Source organism: Esox lucius, chromosome 16, assembly GCF_011004845.1.
Source record: "Esox lucius isolate fEsoLuc1 chromosome 16, fEsoLuc1.pri, whole genome shotgun sequence".
In the NCBI taxonomy this organism is placed as follows: domain Eukaryota; kingdom Metazoa; phylum Chordata; class Actinopteri; order Esociformes; family Esocidae; genus Esox; species Esox lucius.
In genome coordinates this window covers 15,152,449-15,177,652 of record NC_047584.1, presented here as the reverse complement: position 1 = coordinate 15,177,652, position 25,204 = coordinate 15,152,449, and the positions used below count along the sequence as shown (strand labels likewise).

The window sequence follows — 25,204 nt, the reverse complement described above, 5'->3', positions numbered from 1 at the left end:
TGGCCAACATATCGCGATACACGGCCCCATCCATTCTCCCCTCAATATGGTGCAGTCGTCCTGTCCCCTTTGCAGAAAAGAATCCCCAAAGAATGATGTTTCCACCTCCATGCTTGTTCTTGTTCTTGGGGTTGGACTCATCCTTCTTCTTCCTCCAAACACGGCGAGTGGAGTTTAGACCAAAAAGCTCTATTTTTGTCTCATCAGACCACATGACCTTCTCCCATTCCTCCTTTGGATCATCCAGATGGTCATTGGCAAACTTCAGACGGGCCTGCTGGCTTGAGCAGGGGGACCTTGCTCTGCAGGATTTTAATCCATGACGGTGTTACTAATGGTTTTCTTTGAGACTGTTGCCCCAGCTCTCTTCAGGTCATTGACCAGATCCTGCTGTGTAGTTCTGGGCTGATCCCTCACCTTCCTCATGATCATTGATGCCCCACGAGGTGAGATCTTGCATGGAGCCCCAGACTGAGGGAGATCATGACCGTCATCTTGAACTTTTTCTAATAATTGCACCAACAGTTGTTGCCTTCTCACCAAGCTGCTTGCCTATTGTCCTGTAGCCCATCCCAGCCTTGTGCAGGTCTACAATTGTATCCCTGATCTCCTTACACAGCTCTCAGGTCTTGGCCATTGTGGAGAGGTTGGAGTCTTTTTGATTGAGTGTGTGGACAGGTGTCTTGTATACAGGTAACGATTTCAAACAGATGCAGTTAATACAGGTAATGAGTGGAGAACAGGAGGGCTTCTTAAAGAAAAACTAACAAGTCTGTGAGAGCCAGAATTCTTACTGGTTGGTAGGTGATCAAATACTTATGTCATACAATAAAATGCAAATTAATTATAAAAAAATCATACAATGTGATTTTCTGGATTGTTGTTTTAGATTCCGTCTCTCACAGTTGAAGTGTACCTATGATAAAAATTACAGACCTCTACATGCTTTGTAAGTAGGAAAACCTGCAAAATCGGCTGTGTATCAAATACTTTTTCTCCCCACTGTATGACAGCACAGAGGTTGTGCGTGAATGTGTGAGTATGCGCGGGTGAGGGTGGTGAGGGGTTGTGTAATGTCGACGGGCCATTAAAGCGAGACAAAACGTCAAAAAGTCTAATTTCACTCACTTTCATTTTTCTCTCATCTTTCTTTTTTCTCTCTCACAGTCTCATCTCGCTTTCTCATCTCTTCTCTCTTTCTGTCTGAGAGGTGAGTACATAAGAACACGCTCCTCTGAGAGGATGCGGCTGCCATTATCACTGTCACCCGACACATGGGCCATGTAACCACCCATGATGGATCACTGGCTTTTCCTTTTGTTTCTCAAAGGTAAATATGAGATCAGTCATTTCAGGATCTAGCCTTTTTATCTCTTGAGCAGCATGTCAATCCTGATCACTGAATACATTTGATATATACTCTGAAATGTCATGAATGATTGATCAACCTTGTGTTTCTATTCGCCCATAGATGAAGTTAAATAATACATGTCTATACTCATTTTGGTCACCTTAACGTAAGCATTTTCTGTAGATTTTCAAACTGTATTTTAGTGTACTTGTATGTCAACTGGGCTGTATTTAGTTGGTCTTTATATAGTCCACTTAATTTGTACATGGGTTTGACTTTATATTGGGTTAAAGGTTACAGCTCCATTGTGCATAGGTGCATTATGAGCACAGGAAGTCAACATGTAAAAAGTCCACAAAGAAAATATTTGGCCAGCAGATAGTTAGAACCTAATCTAAGGGCCCAGTAAAAATCTGCATGTACAAACAACCCAAAGATGTTGCTTGTGTGCAACATTCTTCACTAGGGCAAGATCTCAATTTCATACTCTACTCATTCTCTCCTGATTTCCTCTTCAAACTCTTGTGGGTATTTGGAAGGAGAAAAGCAAGTAGCAGAGGACTTTATAATGCCAGTATTAACTCTTGTGGGTATTTGGAAGGAGACAAGCAAGTAGGAGAGGACTTTATAATGCCAGTATTATTCAAGTGAGTTATTCCCTAGATCAGACAAAAAAATCTGAATGTGGAAATATCTCATCTCTGTAAGGTTAATATTTCAACACAGACCCTTTACAAGTCACAATTAAGCAATAAGGCACAAGCTTCAGTGGTATATGGTCAATATACAAAACTAGGGGAATTGCTGAAAAAAGTTAAGTTATGTCATACCGATTTTATAGTCTTACGTACCACAGCTTTCAGCCAATCAGCGTTCAGAATTGAAACCAGCTTGTTTATGCTCAATTAACAACATTTCATCCTACTCCACATGTTGTCTCGGATACCATACTTTTATGATTCCATATTTCACTAAATAAGTGAGACAAAATATCTACTGCGAGACTGACTTCAAAATGTGTTTGTTCATTGTTCAAGTGATAGAAATGTCAAAGGCAGCACCAGCCTTTTGAAAAGTTATTTTAATAATATGTCTCTGTTGGGCCAGGGTGCCACCATACAGCTGGTGGTTTCTTTTGAACCTCAGCATGTTGAACTGTTTTATGTTTATTTATTTTGAATGGATTGGTCTCATGCTGAAGAAGAAATGATATTCAAGAGCACCACGATTCCATAATTTACGCATGCTCTACCAAGGTATTCCATCACACATCTTTGAGCTATATTGGTCCACTGTGCTTCAAACAATATGTAGGCAGATTGTTATAGATTCAAATCTTCTCAAACAGACTATTTCGGGTTATTGTAAGGTTTTTGTTTTTCATTTTCCCCCTAGAAGATTTCAGTTTGTTTTTCAATTGAATTGTTCACGTTATAGGTCACATTAAAGGTGGAAACATTTCTGACATGATTTATCTTTGTCTCATTCTTTTACATCACAAAACCTGGCATTTTAACAGGGGTGAGTAGACTTTTTATATCCACTGTATAGGTATTATGTCAGTGGACTCACGCAAACATAATGTGATTTATATTGTATAAAAGGTGATGTATTTAATTCTTCCCACTACACAGTCAGATATCATGTCATCATACTACTGTTTCAAGCTTTTAAAATGATATACACTTTAAGTCTGGACTTAAAAGAACTTAGAGTTTCTCAACAGTATTAAAGAGGACTCCAAAATATAGCAATAGGTAACATAACAGCAATACCTTGAAGAGCCACACTGGTGATATTGTAACGAATGACCCTGCAGGCTCTGGATGCAAGTGCTCAAAGAAAGGATTCAATAAACAAATACTTCAGTGAACACAAAACACGCCTTGGAGCGGTATAATGAATAGGCAGCGGGATAAACAACTGAGACAGAGAGTGACCTGGGTTCTGACCGAAACAATACTCAACAATGAATCTGTGACAGAGGTGTACCTAAATAGTGGTGAAAAACAAACGTTTTTGCACTCAATAAACAGGAGACGGCGATCGTGGCAACTGGGAAACTGCGGGACGGGGCGTGGCGTGCTGGGAAACTGCAGGACGGGGCGTGGCGTGCTGGGAAACTGCAGGACGGGGCGTGGCGTGCTGGGAAACTGCAGGACGGGGCGTGGCGTGCTGGGAAACTGCAGGACGGGGCGTGGCGTGCTGGGAAACTGCAGGACGGGGCATGGCGTGCTGGGAACCGGAGGACGGGGCGTGGCGTGCTGGGAACCGGAGGACTGAGCTTATTTGCGGTACTGACGTGACAGACATGACAGATATGATGATATTTAAGGTGACAGCATCATTGAACGTAATCATGTTTTAAAGATGAACCGTATATTAGTTTAATTCTAGGATACGGTGTTAGGACATTTTGTATGTTTTAAAAATGTGATCATGAAAGTTAGATCACCCAGCTCAACTAACATTGTCGGTAACAGCGATGACCAATAATATTAATTATTGAATTGATCAATAAGGTATTGAATGCTTACTCTTTAGATGTTAGGACGTGTAAACAAATGTGAAATGTCAAGTGACGGGGTGTATCAAGGTGGGTTCGAGTATTTGATCAGGCAAGTGTCCCAGATGTGTCAGAATGTGTTCATTGAGTCCTTCACAACATGGTCTATATGCCATACTGAGTCCCACAGTCTTGATATAGTCCATTTTGGACCTGGACACATTTAGATGAACAGTGACATACAACATGATGTGTTGAGAATGTGTTTTAAGATCCATCTGATCATGATACAGGCATATTTTACGCAGTGTGCCAATCACGAAGGATGCCGGTAATTTTTTTTATTCCATTTTCTTTCGACTTTTTTGTTTGGCAGGGCAGTGTAGTTAACTATTTTCTTTTACAAAACCATTAATTGCTCACACAAAAGGGAACTCTCCTAGCATTTGGCGTTTCCAGCCTTAGGTCGATGCACACAGTTGACTCAAGTCCAAATGATTTGAATAAATAGAGGATGAAATAATGAGCAGTAACCCCAACTCATGCATGAGGTAATTGAACTGTTAGGCCATGAAATGAAATGAAGCTCACACAAATGCACACCACCAGTACTTCTGCAAGCATGCCACCAGTCACACACAGAGACACATATACACACACAAAAAGAAAGGGTAAACAGCCAAGTGAAGGTGTACTATTTAGTCATCTTTAGTCATCCTGGGGACACCATATTAGAATAACATATAGAAGCAGTGACCGAAACAAGCATCCAGGCTGAGATTTTTGCTTCCTTAAGTTAAAGTTTTATGTGTGGGGTGGAAGGTGAGAGTGAACAATAATGATCAGAGCACACTGCCTGAGAGGATCTTTGAACAGAAGCTTTACTTGATAAGACTCTGATCCAAATAGAGTAGAGCAGCTAAGGGTGAGGCACACAGACAAACACACACACACTGCAGTGTTTCCCCAATTCTCTCTCTCCATATTTCTTTCCCTTTCTGTCTCTCATTTTGTCTTTCTCTCTTTCTTTCAGAATGCCTTCCAGCACCACAGAGAGCAACAGCAACACAATAATTGACTGACTGAGGGGAGACATTCAACTACTAATAACCAAATGACTACATTGCATGTAAGTGAAAAAAGAGTACCAAATCACAGACTAAACTGATGTCAGACAATAACACAAGCTTTAAAGCCCCAAGTATACAGTATACGTCTTAACATTATGCCAGGATATTTAGACAACAACCATTTAGAAAACAACTGTCTGATTCAAAGAACTGCAAATCTAGAGTATACAGTATCTCACAAAAGTGAGTACACCCCTCATATTTTTGTAAATATTTGATTATATCCTTTCATGTGACAACACTGAAGAAATGACACTTTTCTACAATGTAAAGTAGTGAGTGTACAGCTTGTATAACAGTGTAAATTTGCTGTCCCCTCAAAATAACACAACACAGACACAGCCATTAATGTCTAAACCGCTGGCAACAAAAGTGAGTACACCCAATTAGCCATTTTCCCTTCCCGGTGTCATGTGACTCGTTAGTGTTACAAGGTCTCAGGTGTGAATGGGGAGCAGGTGTGTTAAATTTGGTGTTATCACTCTCACACTCCCTCATACTGGTCACTGGAAGTTCAACATGGCACCTCATGGCAAAGAACTCTCTGAGGATCTGCATTTTTTTTGAGTGCACATGCTCAGTGTCATATCCAGAGGTTGTCTTTGGGAAATAGACATATGAGTGCTGCTAGCATTGCTGCAGAAGTTGAAGGGGAGGGGGGTCAGCCTGTCAGTGCTCAGACCATACGCCGCACATTGCATCAAATTGGTCTGCATGGCTGTCGTCCCAGAAGGAAGCCTCTTCTAAAGATAATGCACAAGAAAGCACACAAACAGTTTGCTGAAGACAAGCAGACTAAGGACATGGATTACTGGAACCATGTCCTGTGGTCTGATGAGACAAGATAAACGTATTTGGTTCAGATGGTGTCAAGCATGTGTGGCGGCAACCAGGTGAGGAGTACCAAGACAAGTGTGTCTTGCCTACAGTCAAGCATGGTGGTGGGAGTGTCATGGGGCTGCCGGCACTGCAGAGCTACAGTTCATTGAGGGAACCATGAATGCCAACATGTACTGTGACATACTGAAGCAGAGCATGATCCCCTCCCTTCGGAGACTGGGCCGCAGGGCAGTATTCCAACATGATAACGAACCTAAACACATCTCCAAGATGACTACTGCCTTGCTTAAGAAGCTAAGGGTAAAGGTGATGGACTGGCCAAGCATGTCTCCAAACCTAAACCCTATTGAGCATCTGTGGGGCATCCTCAAACGGAAGATGGAGGAGCACAAGGTCTCTACCATCCACCAGCTCCGTGATGTCATCATGGGGGAGTGGAAGAGGACTCCAGTGGCAACCTGTGAAGCTCTGGTGAACTCCATGCCCAAGAGGGTTAAGGTAGTGCTGGAAAATAATGGTGGCCACACAAAATATTGACACTTTGGGCCCAATTTGGACATTTTCACTTAGGGGTGAACTCACTTTTGCTGCCAGCCGTTTAGACATAAATGGCTGTGTGTTGTATTATTTTGAGGGGACAGCAACTTTACACTGTTATACAAGCTGTACACTCAATACCTTACATAGTAGCAAAGTGTCATTTCTTCAGTGTCGTCACATGAAGACATATAATCAAATATTTACAAAAATGTGAGGGGTGTACTCACTTTTGTGAGATACTGAATATATCCCTTTCTGAAATCATAGCCAAACTTAAAGATAATTTCAAATGTACACTACATTGCCAAAAGTATGTGGACACCTGCTCATCTAATATCTCCTTCCAAAATGATGGGCAATAATGTGGAGTTTGCTGCTATAACAGCCTGCAGTCTTCTGGGAAGGCTTTCCACCAGATGTTGATACATTGCTGCAGGGATTTGCTTCCATTCAGCCACAGGAACATTAGTGAGATCAGGCACTGATGTTGAGCATTTAGGCCTGGCTCACAGTCGGCATTCCAATTCATCCCAAAGGTGTTTGATGGGGCTAAGGTCAATTTCTTCCTTACCAATCTCAACAAAACATTTCTGTATGGACCTCATTTTGTGAAGGGGTCGTTGACATGCTGAAACAAGAAAGGGCATTCCCCAAAGTGTTGCCACAAAGTTGGAAGAACACAATCATCTAGAATTTCATCTTATGATGATGCCACATTGAAAGTCACAGCGCTCCTTGGTACGGACCATTCTACAGTCAATGTTTGTCTACGGAGATTGCATGGCTGTGCGCTGAATTTTATTCAGCTGTCAGCAATGGGTGTGGCTGAAATACCAGAAACCACTACATTGAAGTGAAGAGTGTCTACATACCAGGCAGTCTATTGTTATACTGCTGCCAACTTGACCATGACAATAGGAATTACCGCAAAAGCCATCTTTATCGTAAAGCCACAGATTTAACTCCTGGAGTTTTTTAGTGCTATTTGTAATGTTAGTACTAAACTTTTTTTGAAGATGTCCATAAAAACACAAAAGACGTTATTGCAAAACTTGGATTCAACACTGCTGTGGATCAGTTTAAGCTAAAAACAATACCCCAGTGTTGACATCTGACTCAACACAGATAACGTTAACATTACTTTTTGCTACCATTCCTACTTCATTGTCTATTATGGTTGTTGTATCCCCATTCATTTCAATGGGAAAAGGCAGGTTTCAATATTAACAAAAACTAATTCAACATAACTTTCAAACAGAAACTCAGAAACACATAATATGTCTTGAAGTACTCATTTTAAGTGACTAATCATATCCACTATAAGCTAGAACACCACCCCAAAATAAAAACCATACCAAAATGAATTACTTTTATTAACACCTAGGCTATGTAAACCCCATTATTAAGTATTTACCAAACTAACAGTCACATTAATGCTGTGTGTGAGTGAACAGGGGAACCAGAGAGAGATACAGTAGCATGACAAGTAAACAAACATATTCTTTGTTATTTATAATTTCTTATGATTACAGAGTGGTTGTCATGACTGCATTAAACCAAGAGAGGCAACAAGCTAGTAAGCTAATGCTAGCTTGACAAAACAAAACTTTAAACTGTGCACTTCCATTTAGATTTTAACCTGAATACAACTGTAGTTCTGAAGAATGATGTTGATATGCAAGTAATTTGTATACCATTATTACATTAAACAAAATTATAAACGCAACACTTTTTGCCGCCATTTATAATGAGCTGAACTCAAAGATCTAAGACTTTCTCTATGTACACAAAAGGCCTATTTCATCAAATATTGTTCACAAATCTGTCTTAATCTGTGTTATTGAGCACTTCTCCTTTGCTGAGATAATCCATCCACCTCACAGGTGTGGCATATCAAGATGATTAGACAGCATTATTACTGCACAGGTGCGCCTTAGGCTGGCCACAATAAAAGGCCACTCTAAAATGTGCAGTTTCATCACACAGCACAATGCCACAAATTGAGTGTGTAATTGGCATGCTGACTGCAGGAATCTCCACCAGAGCTGCTGCCCGTGATTTTAATGTTTATTTCTCTACCATAAGCAGTCTCCAATGGCATTTCAGAGAATTTGGCAGTACATCCAACCAGCCTCACAACCGCAAACCACGTGTAACCACACCAGCCCAGGACCTCCACATCCAGCATCTTCACCTCCAAGATCGTCTGAGACCAGCTACCAGGATAGCTGCTGCAACAATCGGTTTGCCTAACCAAAGAATTTCTGTACAAACTGTAAAAGCTCATTTGCATGCTCGTCGTCCTCATCGGGATCAAGACCTGACTGCAGTTCGTCGTCGTAACCAACTTGAGTGAGCAAATGCTCACATTCGATGGCGTGTGGCACTTTGGAGAGGTGTTACTCTTCACGGATGAATCCTGGTTTTCACTGTACAGGGCAGATGGCAGACAGCATGTATGGCATCATGTGGGTGAGCGGTTTGCTGATGTCAACGTTGTGGATCGATTGTTGTGCCACTGATCCACGACCATCACCTCATGTTGCAGCATGGTAATGCAAAGCCCCATGTTGCAAGGATCTGTACACTATTCCTGGAAGCTGAAAACATCCCAGTTCTTGCATGGCCAGCATACTCACTGGACATGTCACCCATTGAGCATGTTTGGGATGCTCTGTATCGGCATATATGCCAGCGTGTTCCAGGTCCTGCAAATATCCAGCAACTTCGCACAGCCATTGAAGAGGAGTGGACCAACATTTCACAGACCACAATCAACAACCTGATCAACTCTATGTGAAGGAGATGTGTTGCATTGCGTGAGGCAAATGGTGGTCACACCAGATACTGACTGGTTTTCGGACCCCCCAGGACAAACCCAATACAGTAAAACTGCACATTTTAGAGTGGCCTTTTATTGTGGCCTGCCTAAGGCACACCTGTGCAATAATCATGCTGTCTAATCAGAATCTTGATATGCCACACCTGTGAGGTGGATGGATTATCACAGCAAAGGAGAAGTGCTCACTAACACAGATTTAGAAAGATTTGTGAACTCTATTTGAGAGAAATTGGTCTTTTGTGTACATAGAGAAAGTCTCAGAACTTTGAGTTCAGCTCATGATAAATGGGGGCAAAAACAAGTGTTGCATTTATAATGTTGTTCAGTGTATGATCAGTATGAACATAAATCGGTGGAATTACGTTCACTATAAACATATTCCAATGCAATTGGTCCTCAATGTCACGCTATTATGTTTCTCCTTAATGTTTCGTTATTATGTTGGTCGTTAATTCAATCGATTAAAAAAGAAAAATATATATACTTACAGTTAACTCTTAAGGTTAGGCATCACAATACTGTGTTAAGGGTTAGCATGAAGGCTAAGGTTACACAAAAAAGTTTGATATTTTTCTGGAAGTAAATAATCTAACAAGACATTGACTGCATGCACACATCCAAAAATCCACCCAAAATCCAAATTTATAATCATTTATTTTGCTATAATTGTCTTTCCAATGTGTCCTAAAATCTTAATTTATAAAACCAAGTGCTAAAAGGCTAAGTGCTCTTATTCATACTAGGGGAGGGTGCTGAAAACAAGTGTACCTATAATATTGACAGTTCATATTTGGGGAAATGTATGTATAATTCAAGAATCTTACATTTTGGTTGGCGGACTGTTCTTGCTTCAATTAAGAAAGTAAATATTAGTAATTCATGGTGTGGTCGCATATTTATTTTTATTAGTTCAATATATTTTTTTTCATTTTAACAGGACCAATAAGTTGGGGAAACCCTGTACATTAGTATTTCTACCATAAATAATACTGTCACTACCACTGCTATAATTTCACAACAATACATATTTCAAGACTAAAAAGAAAATCGCATTTACTTCTGTGTACCTTTCTAATGTATATAATGAACATGTTATGTTGACTAGTGATGTGCGACTTCTGACATAGCCAACTGTAGACAGCATTCGGATCAGATGAAGGGCCAAGTCGACGTAGGCTAATTCTGACCTCTAGTGACTAGTGCAGACAAGGTAACACAGACTGTACACTACACACATTATTTGCACAGGGCAATGCACTTGTGTGATGACTATTGTAAACTGTGTATCTGTAGAATTGGCGTCCGGTCGAACAAGTTCACATTAAATAGAAGGTACGCTTTTAACTACTGCACAATCTTTTTTATGTTTTATCTAAAACAAACAGTCGCCCAATTTAAAGCGTTCCATTAACACAACAAAAAAGTGGCAAAATACAGCTGATTTAACACAACGTTGGAATGAAAGATGTATCGATGCGACGTACGTTATGTCCATTACTTAAATTACATGTGAAACAACAATGTCTTCCAATAACATGAAGTGTATTGATTGATCTGAAAAATCGATTCAGTCATCTTATAATTCCCGAATAATCCTCTTAAACCCATTGCAATTTCTGGAACAAAGATACGTTATGCAAAATCGCTCCGTAGGTTATCTGACTGAGTTACAGAGGTTGCCATATGTTGCGAACGGAATAGGTGCCATGTTTAATTCTATGTTCCAATTTGTGTATTTTGTCCAATAAAAAATGTCATACAAATGTAAAAAAACAAAACCAACTATATAGCTAGAATATAGCCTGTTTGTCAAGTTACTTACAGTGACTGGCCGCCAGCGCAGCACTGAAGATGCCGAGCACCGTGAGAATAAAAGCGATGGTCAGAGATGACATTTCCACCATTATCGTCACAGATATCCAGGCTTCTTTATATCCTCAATATTTCAGTAAAAATACCCCCAATGGCGCGTGTCTACCAGCAGTATGGTAAAATTCCAGCTGCTTCAACTTTCCCTCTGCACTAGAGAACCATCAAGAGGCAGGTCTGCCAGCACGCGCACAATATCTCCTAGTGCTTTCTGCTGCTGCTGCTCCCAAAACTCAGTCGCTCTCTCTTTCTCTCTCCCTTTCTCTCTCCCCTTTCTTTCTGCCTCTCACTTACTCTCTCTCGAAACGATGATTATGCCGGATTTAGAAACGGTATAGCAATATTGACATGTAATGTTGCATCCTAGCTCATTTAGAGGGACTCGGGAGGGGTGCTAATGTGATGTAAAGGGCGAGCTACAGCGCGCTCTCATCTAGCCTATGCTCACACTACCCGCAACACACCAAAACAGAGCTCCACACGCTTATTTCGCATCGCCCAGGCAGCAATCAAAACAAGCCTCTTAAATTACAACGTCATAATTCTTACTGTATCTACCACTCCAAATATATTTCGCCTAATGATACAGTTTCTCTAAGTTTCACTTTAGGTATTGTGCCAAGCTGTGTTTTAAAGGTTGAGACCGCATCAACTATACAGACACGGTACAAAGAAACACGCGTTTTCTCTCATTTTATTTGCTTCCATGCTCAGTTATTGCGGTCGGCGTCACTGGGCTATCGCATCGCTGTATAAAATCCAGTCTCGCAGCTGAGTATTCTTCTCGTCATAGTTTGAAGTCAATTGGTAGCCTAGTTTTTTTACATACTAGTAAGTAATTCCTATTAACTTTTTCCGTTGTATTAAACATCAAAAGTACCAGATAGTTCAATACTTAGTCGCTATACAATATGAATCATTTGTTAGGAACTATAATAATAGTTTATATATAATTTGAAACATGTACACATTTTTTTTTTGGACTAGCAAAACTAAACCATTAGGAAGTATTGTCATTTGGTTGGACAATTGCTATTTGAAGGGAGCAATTTGACTTTTGTGAGATCAATATATGTTTTTTGTGCACAAGTAGAAAGAAAGTTGGTTGTACTAAACTTGTATACAAGTTGTCCATTAAAAGTCGGAATTTGTGTACCTGTTAGAGTACTACGGTTGTACTCTTACAGTGTAAACTTTAATAGGTACTGAAAATATATATATATTTTCTGTTTATATTGTTCAAAGTATCTTGTGTTGGTGGCACTGTTGTTGTCTGCAAATACCACTTACATTGACATCTCAGCTAAGTCTTGCCCTCAACCAACTAATGCTTCATAAATAACCAGACATAAAATATCTATCTGTAATGTTGTATAAAATCAGATATCCTCAGCTGATGATAATAGATAGTAACTTTTGATCTTTGGGCAAAGAATATTTATGATTTTATAATAATTTTATAATTTAAGTCATTTATTTCAAGATAACGTGTTAGGTACAGTACAACATATATTCAACACAACAGGGCTTTATACCTCTGACATTTAGCAGTCACTTATTGAGAGCCACATGCACACACTCCTAACTGCCGATGTGCATTGTTGTTATGGATACCACAATAGCATACATCAAGCACTGCTCATTATCTGCTATTATTACAGTTCAGATCATATTGGCTAACTCTAATTTAATTATTATTATTGAACATTACTGTTCTCTCAGTCACGGAAAACAGCCATTTCTGAGTAATTTACAGCAGATAACCTTCATCATCTGCTCTCATCTCACTCTCTCTGACATCCCCCTGAATACTCTGGCAGGATTTCCATTAGCATATACATGCATGCAGCATTCATTTATCTAACACCTCTATCGAGGCATTCCTCAATGCATAACCCTGGGGTTTCTGTCAGATGTCAAGATATGAGGCCTACACTAAAGTGCTATTAAATTACAGGGCCATATTTGACACGTTTCTCAGGCCTACAAATATGGTACCAGGTTCAACACCATTTTCACTAGACATGTGCCCCATGAAAAATGTATGCTTTCTTTAAAGGTCTCCAAGGTTGCGGAAAATGGAATACTTAACGATACAAAGTAAAAAAGTACTTGCATCCAAAAAGCTCTAAAATCATGTTGATCCATTCTTTCATGATTGAAAAATGTATAGATATTTATAGATATTACTTTTATTTTAGATTTGCATTATTGATTAATTGAATGTTGACTGACAAATTGATTGTTTGACTGGTAAATTGATAAACTGTGATTAGATTTTATATTGTTGACCAATGGATAGATAATGCAAGGTTGATGTGGCAGAGCTGTGTAAAACTTCTGACAGTGACTCATCTCACTATGATCATAATGGTTGAACCTAATAATAGCTATATGCTAAAATAAGTATAATGGTAGTAGCCTGAATATCAGCCACATAATCAGAAAAAAATTGCTATGAATGTGATTTCATATTATCCTCACAATAATAACAGATTAATAAACCCATTTGTCAATTATGGCTCGCTCTGGTTTGAAGCATAGAGTGTTGGTTGGAGGTGTCGAGAGGCTCCATCTGCACTGTCCTGCTGATGTCTCTGTACCCGTTGGGAACAGCTGCTCCCCCACCTGTCCGCCACTACTCATTTCTACATTACCACCTAGCTGCAGATCACCTGAGTACAGCCAGTGTAGAGCCAGTGGTAGACACGCTGATAATCCACATGTGGAGGGAATGTGAGAACCTAGACTATGGGGGTCAGTTGGTGCTGCGAAAGAGCTCCTTAGATGGCTGGGTCAACGGGAACCCCAAACAATGATTCTGAATTTTATTGATCCAACATTTGCTCATGGAGTCATTGTTGCTGGTGTCTGAAAACATGAGAACAAGTAGGAATTTACAGTGCTATGTACACTGCAATGTATGAAAAAACACAAGCATGTTAAGTTGATATTCTAGCAAGGCAGGTTAATACATAGTTCAGCCATCATTTGCATTATGGTTGCTTATTGCCCAAGGCATTTGTTCATGTAAAAATATTTTTACATGAACATTCATTGGACAAGGAGCTCAGACAAAATTGCACTGTATCCAGTGTAACACATATGCTCACTAAGATATACTGTAAGCTGGGCAAAATCTTTTTTGACCTGTAAGGACATAGTTTGCAGAAAGTTCTTCCATGCGTTATTTTACTGCATTGCAGAAATAGGAAGAACCACAGTCTTACAACTGGGCAATGGACAGAAACATGGGAGGACGTTTTATCGCTTTGAGGACAATTAATTGCTAATTTCCTAGCCAACTCAACCAGGTTGTAGTATAGGAATCTAGTGAGCCCCATTGGAGCTCTGCATTTGTTTGGATGATTTGTTTGGATGATTTGAAATACTTTATTGATATATATATATGGGTTCCCACATTGATTTGGTTGATTTTCCTTGTCTTAAAAATATAATTAAATAATAGTTCTACACACGGGTCAAGCAGGGCTGATTTAGCTTTGTCTTTCTTGATGTCTTCTGTTTGTGGTCGAATCATCATCCTTATTATCATCATTAGCAGGCTTAGTTTTAAAATGAAATAAGAAAGTTACATCTGAATAATTACACAAACAGGCCTAAAACCCAACATGCTGGTAACTATTGAAATGTGAATACGTTGAATTCTACGTTGATGCTATTCTTCTGCACAAATAGTTATTAGAGACCAATTCCGAAATACCACATTGTAAATGAAGGTGATATAGACCAAATTAATATTTCAGCATTATAGATACAATTTAATGATCAAGCGCCATCCACCTGTTTCTATCAATATGGACTTTCAAAAATAATAATAAATGACTCTACACTCACCTAAAGGATTATTAGGAACACCTGTTCAATTTCTCATTAATGCAATTATCTAATCAACCAATCACATGGCAGTTGCTTCAATGCATTTAGGGGTGTGGTCCTGGTCAAGACAATCTCCTGAACTCCAAACTGAATGTCAGAATGTGAAAGGAAGGTGATTTAAGGAATTTTGAGCGTGGCATGTTGTTGGTGCCAGACTGGCCGGTCTGAGTATTTCACAATCTGCTCAGTTACTGGGATTTTCACGCACAACCATTTCTAGGGTTTACAAAGAATGGTGTGAAAAGGGAAAAACATCCAGTATGCGGCAGTCCTGTGGGCGAAAATGCCTTGTTGATGCTAGAGGTCAGAGGAGAATGGGCCGACTGATTCAAGCTGATAGAAGAGCAACTTTGACTGAAATAACCACTTGTTACAACCGAGGTATGCAGCAAAGCATTTGTGAAGCCACAACACGCACAACCTTGAGGCGGATGGGCTACAACAACAGAAGACCCCACCGGGTACCACTCATCTCCACTACAAATAGGAAAAAGAGGCTACAATTTCCACGAGCTCACCAAAATTGGACAGTTGAAGACTGGAAGAATGTTGCCTGGTCTGATGAGTCTCGATTTCTGTTGAGACATTCCGATGTTAGAGTCAGAATTTGGCGTGAACAGAATGAGAACATGGATCCATCATGCCTTGTTACCACTGTGCAGGCTGGTGGTGGTGTAATGGTGTGGGGGATGACCCTTGTTGGTAAGTCACAAAGACTTATCCACTGGCCAAGAAAACCAATTAATTGATTTCATTAATTGGAAATGTCATATTAGTAAATAATTGATTGGAACTAGAACAACCTTACAGTAAGGGGTGGCCATTCATTTTTGAAATTGAAATCAGCTGCATGATTTTAATTGTCTGGCAGTGACACACCGCATGTCCACAGCACTACGCATGTACTCCTTCTCTTTCCTCTTATTATTATTATAAATGACTTTAGCAGCATCTATAAGTAAGAGTCAGTCATGTCTTTAAATACAATAAATCTATTATTATATTATTATTCGGCTATGTCCTACGTATACATTTCTCTGGGTCAGGTTTTACATATTAGGCATTGGTTTCCCTGTCCTGTGATCCAACAATATAGGCTTACAATGAAGTTGTTTTTGTAACCTGTGTTGATTAACTTTAACCGCAGCTAAAGTAGATATTAGCTAATCTTTAATTTTGGACTGTTACATAGGTTTCTAGACAAAGTAATTACATCAAAACTCATTAGGGCTCTGCAAATGCATGCTTATCAACAATATATAGCTATTATATGTATAATCTCTATGGACTCCACTTACCAGGCGTAAGCAGAGTCCATTTTATTTGCATAGGGATTTAGGACACTTGTTATTTCTGCTACGCTTATGTTAATTTAAAATGAAAGCATGTTTCTGGAAGTGTTTAGAGTGACACAACCTTTTCTTCCCAGTAATATCCAAAATAATTTTCAGGCAACAGGTTAGTGGGTAACCATCCAGACAGCATCTAAAAGGACATTCCAAAAAAACACTATTACTCCCAGACATTTGTGATGTGATGTCTCTTAACAATATTGTTTGTTTAACAAGTGTTGTGAGAGAGAAACAAGTGGCATGGAGAAGCATGCTGGAGAAGCACTTGTGCCAAGGCAAATAACTGTCACAGATGAACAAAAGATAAAGACACTGGAGGAAATTGTAGCTGACATTTTTGAACAAGCCTGGCTTTCTTCAGGTGCGGTGTCGTATCGCACCTTAGACCCAGCAGACAACCAAATCAAAGACATTAGCATTGATGTCCTTGAAAGGAGCAACTAATAATTCTCTGCAGTTCTTTTATTGCCAAAGTCTAAGACAGCACCATTCAACATGCACATACACACTTGCAGTTACGGGTGGGGTGAACAGGACACTAGACACTGTGTCAGAACAAAAGTCACAGTAAGGTGTTGGGTTTGAACAATGCCTGAAGATTGGGAAGGGTAAAGTAGTGACCCTTGCTGCTTGATTGGCCAGCACTGTGGTCTTGTTGGGAATGCAAGCTCTAATTGGAAACCAGTGGAGAGTTTTGCATAAAATGACAGGGTGTTCCCTCATCGCTGAACGCCCCTTAGTGAGTCTAATGATCATCTATACAGCTGAACTCTTAATTAATCTAATCCTCCAAGGAACAGGCTGGTGTTGTCTTTTCAGGTTTATTGTAGATTATTGGGTGTGAAACTGCAACACAAAAATATATATTACAGACAGAGGGTTACCACAAGCTAACTGTACTACAGCCAAAACATTTTATAGGAGATTGCTCATCAATTGACTAACTTAGAGGTAAATATGGATGAAGGTAAGTATTATGTAACGACAATACTAATGTACTAATTTCTAACAGAATTAGTTGCTTATCTACCCCTTCAATAAGAAAGGTTAATCGAGCGGTAGCAAGCAATCTCTACATTTTACAATGTTAACCATCTAGAGACACAAAAGCCCTCATATGATAAGAAATTTATATTTCTATGTACAGAGATTGCCATTTAAATAGACGGAGAACCCCATGTGATTCACTGGAGAGTAAATAGTGAACAATGATGCTTTCTCTTTGCAAATTCCTGAAGGTGTAATGTTTCAAAGACCACTGGATATAAATAATTTTGAAATATATATGGTCCAAAACACTCCCTGTCTGGTGACTCTAACGCCACTAAAAACCTTTCTCATCCATCATGTCAAAAGAAAAGCTCAGATATAGGCCTTGAGAAGGTCTTCACCATTCGATAGCAGCTCACTTCCACTTTCCATACATGCCGTCCTTTCCCGGAAAAAAAACATTCATAATGATTCCCAATGGCCACTTGTTTCTCTTTGCCTGCCTGTCTTTGATTAGGACACTGTCTCCATCCTTGAGATAGAGTCTTTTGAATTGCTATTTCTGACTGCAATCCAGATCATGTACTCCCACACACCACCCATATACATGGCATGAGGACATCTTTGTTCTGGCAGGTAGTCTTCAATGCTCGTACCATTGGGGCCCTAAAGCTCCAACGTCAGCATTTTTGCTACTCCAATGAAGTTGGTTCTGCAGTCTGAGCGTAACTGTTAGGAAGGGCCTCTAATAGTGAAGAATCTGGTTGTTGTCAAGGTTAGGCCAAGGTTATTTGTCTACAGTCATGGAGAGGTTATAGAGTAGACAGGCAGATGACAAAGCTCTGCCTTGTTGATTTTTAGGTTAAAAAGATTTTGAAGTCCCAGCACTGATTTCAGCCAGGCACACAGATGCATGTCCTCACATGGCTGTCTGAATGGTGGAAGGTCTGAATGGTGGAAGGAATAGTTGTTGCGGACTCCTATCAATCCTAGTCGAGGATATGCTTTTGGTAGCAGTCAATGCACAAAACTAGTTATTGTGGGGCAATAACCTTTTCACAAATGTTTTAATTAAATACAATTATGCATATTGTTTTATTTTATGTATTATTATATTTATATTTGAAATAAGGTTTTCTTTGAAGATAAGAAAACAATTTTTGGCACAAATATGAAAATCAGAAATATACCAACAACTTTTTCAGTGCGGTTTAACTTACTTTATATTTTTCTTGATTAGACTGGTTAAAGTTTTCTGGTTAGTGACTAACTACACTGAAAACAAGTAACTTCTGAGTTCTGTCAAGGCTTCAAGAATAAGATATTGTTTTATTGTATGTTCTGCATTCACTAAGGGCAAATTAGTTAGTTTTTCTTAGTTTGCGAATCTCCTTTTACGAAAATATTCAATACATAAGGCTGTTAAACATGAAAGTTAGTTCAATAACCGTATGTTTCCCAGATGCACAGCCTAGATTGTTGGCAAGGTGTAATGTTAAACTGCACTAATGGACTCACTTGATGAAATCTGCAGATAATGAAAATGTGGATAGGTAGATTGAGCTCTTACATTTTTAATGAGAGGAAAATATAGAGAAAAATGCAGATGGAACAAAACAGAAACTGATGAAATATTATTCCAGATCAATAATTGAGCATTTATTGTTGCATATTAATGGATTTTTCTCTTATTTCCAGAAGTACATTATCCAAAAATGTCTCTATAGTGTATTGTTTTACCAAGAGAGTGATACCTACAGGAAATGCTAGCCTTAACATTTGAATTCTGGAATAAAAATAATTGATTTATGGACTGATGATCTCCCAAGGTACATACTGTGGCTAGTTTATGGCTGTGGTTTGCATTTAAATGAGAAACAGTGGTAATATCAGCAATAGTGATAGTAAACAATGACATCAAGTATATGCAAGCTGTAGGAAGGATCAAGGAAATGACAGAAATCCTATTGCTCTTAATACCTCAAAAATACATGCAGAAATGGAATGGCATTACTTGTTATCAGGCAAACTAACGTATGTATCTGTTTCATGGATGTTTCTTCCAAAGGCTGTTTTCTATAATTTCATTCAAATCATCATTAGAAACAGACACATAAAGTATACATTTAGTTCTGTGAAAAATCATTAGCATAATCAGATGAACACCTTCACCTGAAAAAGAATGTCCTTTCTAGATCATCTTGATTCCTACGCCTCCCTGATTGCTGCATTCTCAAATTATCTTCAATGCCACATTGCTCTTCTGTGAACATCCTCAGATGCAGTCACTGTGAAAATTGTAATTTTGGAGAACGAGAGGCCTAGGGTTTCACTCATGTGGATGATGGATGAATCTGTGATCTCAGATGCAAATAACTCTCACATTTAGGGCTGTGTGATTCTGATGACGACGCCCTTGAGTTTTTCTCCATTACCACATGCTTCTCTTTAAAAAAAGCTGTAGCATGGGAACTTATTTTTAACAATGCTGCCATGAGGAGCCACCAACCCTCTTGCCGTGCTGCTACTCATCTTCGTTTCCCAAATGCTCTATCAGTTGCCTGTGTTTTGTTTGTCGGGGTCTCAGTGTTCCGTTTCTTTGATCAATTACATTCACCGGGGCATTGTGGCGTCCACCGAGAAAAAACAAATACGAAGGAGAGATCTGAGTCAGACTTCTTTGAATGTCATTTTAGCTGCCTGGCTTCCAAGCTCTGATACAATAACCATGTCTCACTGTTACCTGTATTTGCAATGATATGAAGGCAATATGGACTATCTGCTTTTGTACTACCTGGGGACGAAGGGCAGATTTGTCATTTAATCATGGCTGCATTAGCCTTTTCATATTAGCTCTAGTCCCTCAGCTGAAGTAATATTGTAACAAAGGCAGTAAGTGACAGGGCTCATGATGGGTGTGTGTTTCCATGGTGCTGGACTGCCCAGCATCCAAGACACCCATAATAGAACTAATAGGCCTTGTCAGATGATAATGAATTTGGGAACTTTGACCATGATCCATTTACATCACTTTTTATTTTTTTGCTGTTTAAAAACAAAATAATGTTGGCAACTCCTCTGTGTGGTTTCTTAATTACACTCTGTATATAGTCTTCTAGTATACCTGTTTGTTAATGTTGGTTGCAGGAAAGAAAAGTTTAGCAATAATTGACTGTAGTCAAACATTATGCATTCAAAGATGTTAAAACCAATTGTGGAATTGATGCAATAACCCTTGCAACCTTTCTACCAGACATAATAAATATTTTCTTCAGTGAAATAAAGTATTTTCTCTTTTTTTGAAATCCATACACTGGCCTCAAGAGTTATTTACACCCTAGGTAAAGATGAGCCCAATAGCTTTGAAATGTCTTTGGTGTTTTACTGCTTGATCTTTTGCTCAAAATGCGTAAGAAATCAATTTATAGAGGTTTATTTGGATCATTCCAAGAAAAGAAAAAAAAGCATAATCAATCAATGAATATTATGGTCAAAAAATTTGTTACAGTAATTAACACTACTAAATTTACATTTTGTTCCTTTCAATATTCCCCTTGCCAAGATATATTCCCAAGATAGCAAGAAAAAGATCTACTTGTGTTTCATCTTATCAGAAAATCAAATTCCAATCGAAATTGGTGGTCTCAATCTGGATGAGAGTACAAGATTTCTTCTGGAAATACTTTTAAAAAAAATTCTCAGTCCATCCTTGTAACTGTGTATGAGGGTAAAATATTCATCTTCCAGTCAGGTTCATCACAACTCCAGTAGATAAAAAATTCTAAATGACTGCCCTAGTAGCGGAGGTGGGTATTTTCTGTCATGTTGTTAATTAATGAATTTTAACAACCTTTTGTTCTATGACCTTTTGCATTTTGATAGATGACTGCGAGAGTTTGGCAAGTGTGTCACCTTATATTTTTTATTACAGTGAAACAGGAATTCCTGGATGCCTACTTCAGAGACCGAAATGAACTTGAAAAAAGAAAGTATATGAATGGTAAGATACATTTACAAAAAAAAAAACAGCCATCGAGTGAGTCTAAGGATCTCTCCACAGACCTCTAAGATTTGTATTGTATTGTATTGGGGCATAAACCTGCGGAAAGTTGCACAATCGGCTCCATCACTGTGAAATGAAAGAAGTTTGGAACCACCAAGACTTTCACTAGGCCTGGCCATCCAGCCCAAAATAAGTAACCGACGGAAAACCAAGGTACCACTCATCACCTGGCTAATACCATCCCTACGTTGAGGGTATGGTGAGGGAGCCAACATGCGATGGGGAGGCTTTTCAGCAGCAGGGTCTGGATTGAGGAAAGAGGTCCTTGAAGAATGACAATGAAGCTCAGCACACAGTTAAGACAATGGTTGAGTGGTTTCGGGTCAAGGGAACACCTCACCTAGATCAAGACTAGATTTTAATTATTCGACTAACCTTCTGAATCATCTCTACTGAAAGGTATCAAAATAAAACATTTTCAGACTTACCCATTGTGAACCATCCTGATATTTGTACTTTGCCGACAGGCAGAAGTGAAGAATGAATGAGTTATAGAATAAGGAGGACAAGGTTTTATTGCTGGTTTAATGGCATGCCTCACCTCATCTGATGTATCACCCCTGGACAACGTGAGACGTGAGAATTGAAAATTCAGATATTAGAGGAAATAAATGTATAAATATTTATAATTCACCAATACACGCAGGGCTGACAGTATCCTTTTGGTGACACTAAGCAACACTGGTATACTCTATCACTTCTCATGTTTGAGGGTCTGTCATTTTGTTTGACAGTTATGGCATCATTTGATCCAGTCTATCTGGCTACTATTGTGCTACATTATCTGAAAACCTTCAGGAAATTAAACAGTTCTCAGTACATTCCTTACTGTAGCTGGCTAGATGGAAACCACACATAGCTGTTATATACTGTATGAGTATACTATATACTGTATGTCTCTGTTGGCAGAGTGCCCCTGTCCTGTCTTTGACTGACGGTTTGAAGTCTGCTGTAGCCTCGGCTTCGTCTGTATTCCTCTCATCTCCTCTTTGGCTGTCACTGAGCTCAGGCAGGACCAGACAGAGAGACAGGGAGGCACTTGATGGGTATTGAACGGTTCCATCTCCAGCTCTGATGCACAGTCTGTGGAGGGGTGATCACTGGGTCACATAAAAAGAGGGCATCCCTCATTTCTTTTCAGTGTTGTACCCTGATATGTGACTGTATGCCATGTGGTGATAATAAAGTAGTGCAATATCACAGTGTTGAAGGAGTAAATGGTTGAAAGTATAACAGGTTAGCAAACCTCTGTTTTCTGTGAAAAAATTAAAATACTTTTGAGATTTCCCTTGAATGCTTTGGTGTATAAATAATGTGTTATTTGATTGAAAATGACTTATCCCTAACGAACACTCAAGGCACAATCATCATCCCTCACCCACAAACCACGCACATTTTTTTTTTGGTGCTCCCATAAAAAAGTGATGGAGGAAGCCACTTGTTTATTCTATAAAGCTGATGCTTCCCCTCCAGGGAGGCCTGTTACATGCACCGAAGCAGCAAAGCAATCCTGACTGGAAGGGGAGTGGATGGGAGGAAGTGTGGTTGGGGTTAGGGTTGCGAAAAAAGTTCACTTTAAAACCCAGGGATGGGAAAATAGAGCTACAACTGAAGAGCCAATAAGCCTTGACACTGCATCCCACGGTAGCCAATAGGATGAAGGATCTATTACGGAGTTTCAATATGGGAGACACTAAACGTGGCAGACTGGGAACCCCCATATTCCCTCCCAGGCTATTCAAATAGCAAAGTCATTACATCAATGATTAGAACAAGGAATGAATGTAATTTTTGATGTTGTCTGATTCATGGTCTCTACATACTCCTATCTTCTGCATATGGGTTGGAGAGGCGGGTGGGGTTAGCTTTCATCACATAAATGAAACACTACAAGTCTCCCACATTGATGGTGCCTATGTGTTATGTATGTGGTCCTAATGAGAACATTGGTATTTCAATCTACAACATAAAGAAGCTAGTCTACCTTTATACAAGATGGTTAGTCAATATTGTTGATCTTGTTTATTGGACACATTTGTTACTATACTTTTCCAAATGTAAAGTCATTATAAAGAGTTGCGTTATCTATCTCAGAGGCAGTTTTATATTGTAATTCTGTAATTATACAGTATTGTATATGTCAAGGTGATATACTGTACCTTGCGAGCATAATTTCAAGCTCGTTTATTTTGATTGTCTTGGACATAAACTCTAGATCATTACAGAAATCAAACTAAATTACATACCTTCTTCTGACTGAATTTGGGAACAGATTCCAACATGATAAATTCATGAACAATTGCAAGCTAACTGTTGTTAATTAGATTGCCCTGTGAGATGAACATTGTGTAATTTTACATGAAATGGATACAGTCTGGTAAGCTGGGTCTTTGTAGATTTCCAAATTCATATAAAATCATACATTTCCCTACTTTAAAGGTTAATCTACGGATAAAAGGTGTTTTAATTATATTCTCTTCATGTTCAACTTCAAAGAACCCACACGGTTTGTATGCTTCTGAAAACCAGCAAGGATCAGACTTGCTGCTTGTAGAGCATCTCAATTAGAACAAAGTTCAATTTTAGCTTTTGACTATGCAGACGCTTTAAGTGCAGGTAAAATAATTGGGTAGTGAGTTAAAGTAAGGTTAGAACTGTCAAAAAGGTGATTTAAAAGTGATTTGATCTAATTATTTGAATCATTATTGTATTTTTATTATAATGAAATAAGTGATTTTGTTTAAATTTCTTTAGGCTTATAAATACTTCATAATACACTACATAAATATGTGTTAAAATATTGCTCATTAAAAACAAATGTGACGTAATCGGCTATGTTTAATGACATAAACCAGTGCTCTATAAAGAGTAGAATATGCACTGCTTACTAAAAGCTTTATATGTCATATTCAATTGATGTCTCACACCGTACATATTTTTAAATAAAATGTATTGATGATATACAAATTCCAGGTACGATGAAAGTAATCTTTACCAAGTCTTCTTCACATGAATAACATTACAACAACAGCAAATGTCTTAGGGTTACATGATTCAGTTCAAAACATCACTAGGAACCACTGAAAGTGTCAATGTTTTCAGGTTTTATAAATGGGTTGATGGGAATACAGAATGTGCATTTTATGTGCACTCATCTTCTGTTACCAAGCTGCCTACAAACAGTGAGAATGTGCAAGCATTTGGTGGGTGAGTGAGGTGAAGACATGACTGGTTCTAACATTATATGGTAAGAAGTTTTAAAATGTTATGTACGCGCCTGTTTGTGTATTGAGGCATATTTGGTTTCAGAAGAAAGCCACATCCGATTTCATAACGTTGAGGGCTATTATAATTTGGTAGCAATGTCCTAGCTTGAGAGTGCCATCCTGCAGTTCTGTCTGTGCCTCGTGGCTAAGAACAGCCTTTAGTCGTAGTGTATTGGCCTTATCATTTCCGGCCTAATTGTTCAAATATAGCATTTAGCAGATATTATTCTCCAAAATGACTTACAAGTGTCATTCCATACATTACAGTAGGTGGTCCTGGGAAGGAAAACCTCTATCCTCAGTTGTGTATGATTTCTAAAGCCTTTATTTAGCAGTGCTTATGCCACCCTTAACAAAGCACATGTTCATCTCATGTTTGACACAGTGAGTTATGTCATATTTGACATATATATTAATGCCATACAGTTTTGCCATGTTTACGAACCCTTTATAAAGCATGGCATATGGTTATATATGCTGTAACACATTTATGGAGTGTGTAACACAATTATGTTGGCATTAGAAAGGTATTATGAAGCATTAATAAACTCAATA

The 25,204-nt window shown here is 38.9% G+C and overlaps 1 protein-coding gene across 1 annotated transcript in view; it reads right to left on the bottom strand.

Moving 5' to 3' along the window:
• LOC105030805 (contactin-associated protein-like 5) overlaps positions 1-11,510 on the bottom strand; it is an 87,972-nt gene extending 76,462 nt beyond the window's left edge. Inside the window, exon 1 of the mRNA XM_029113468.2 lies at positions 11,032-11,510. Within this exon, the coding sequence (XP_028969301.2) occupies positions 11,032-11,113 (82 nt within the window). The 5' untranslated portion in view covers positions 11,114-11,510. The remainder of the gene's footprint in view (positions 1-11,031) is intronic.
• Positions 11,511-25,204: the final 13,694 nt, after the last annotated feature.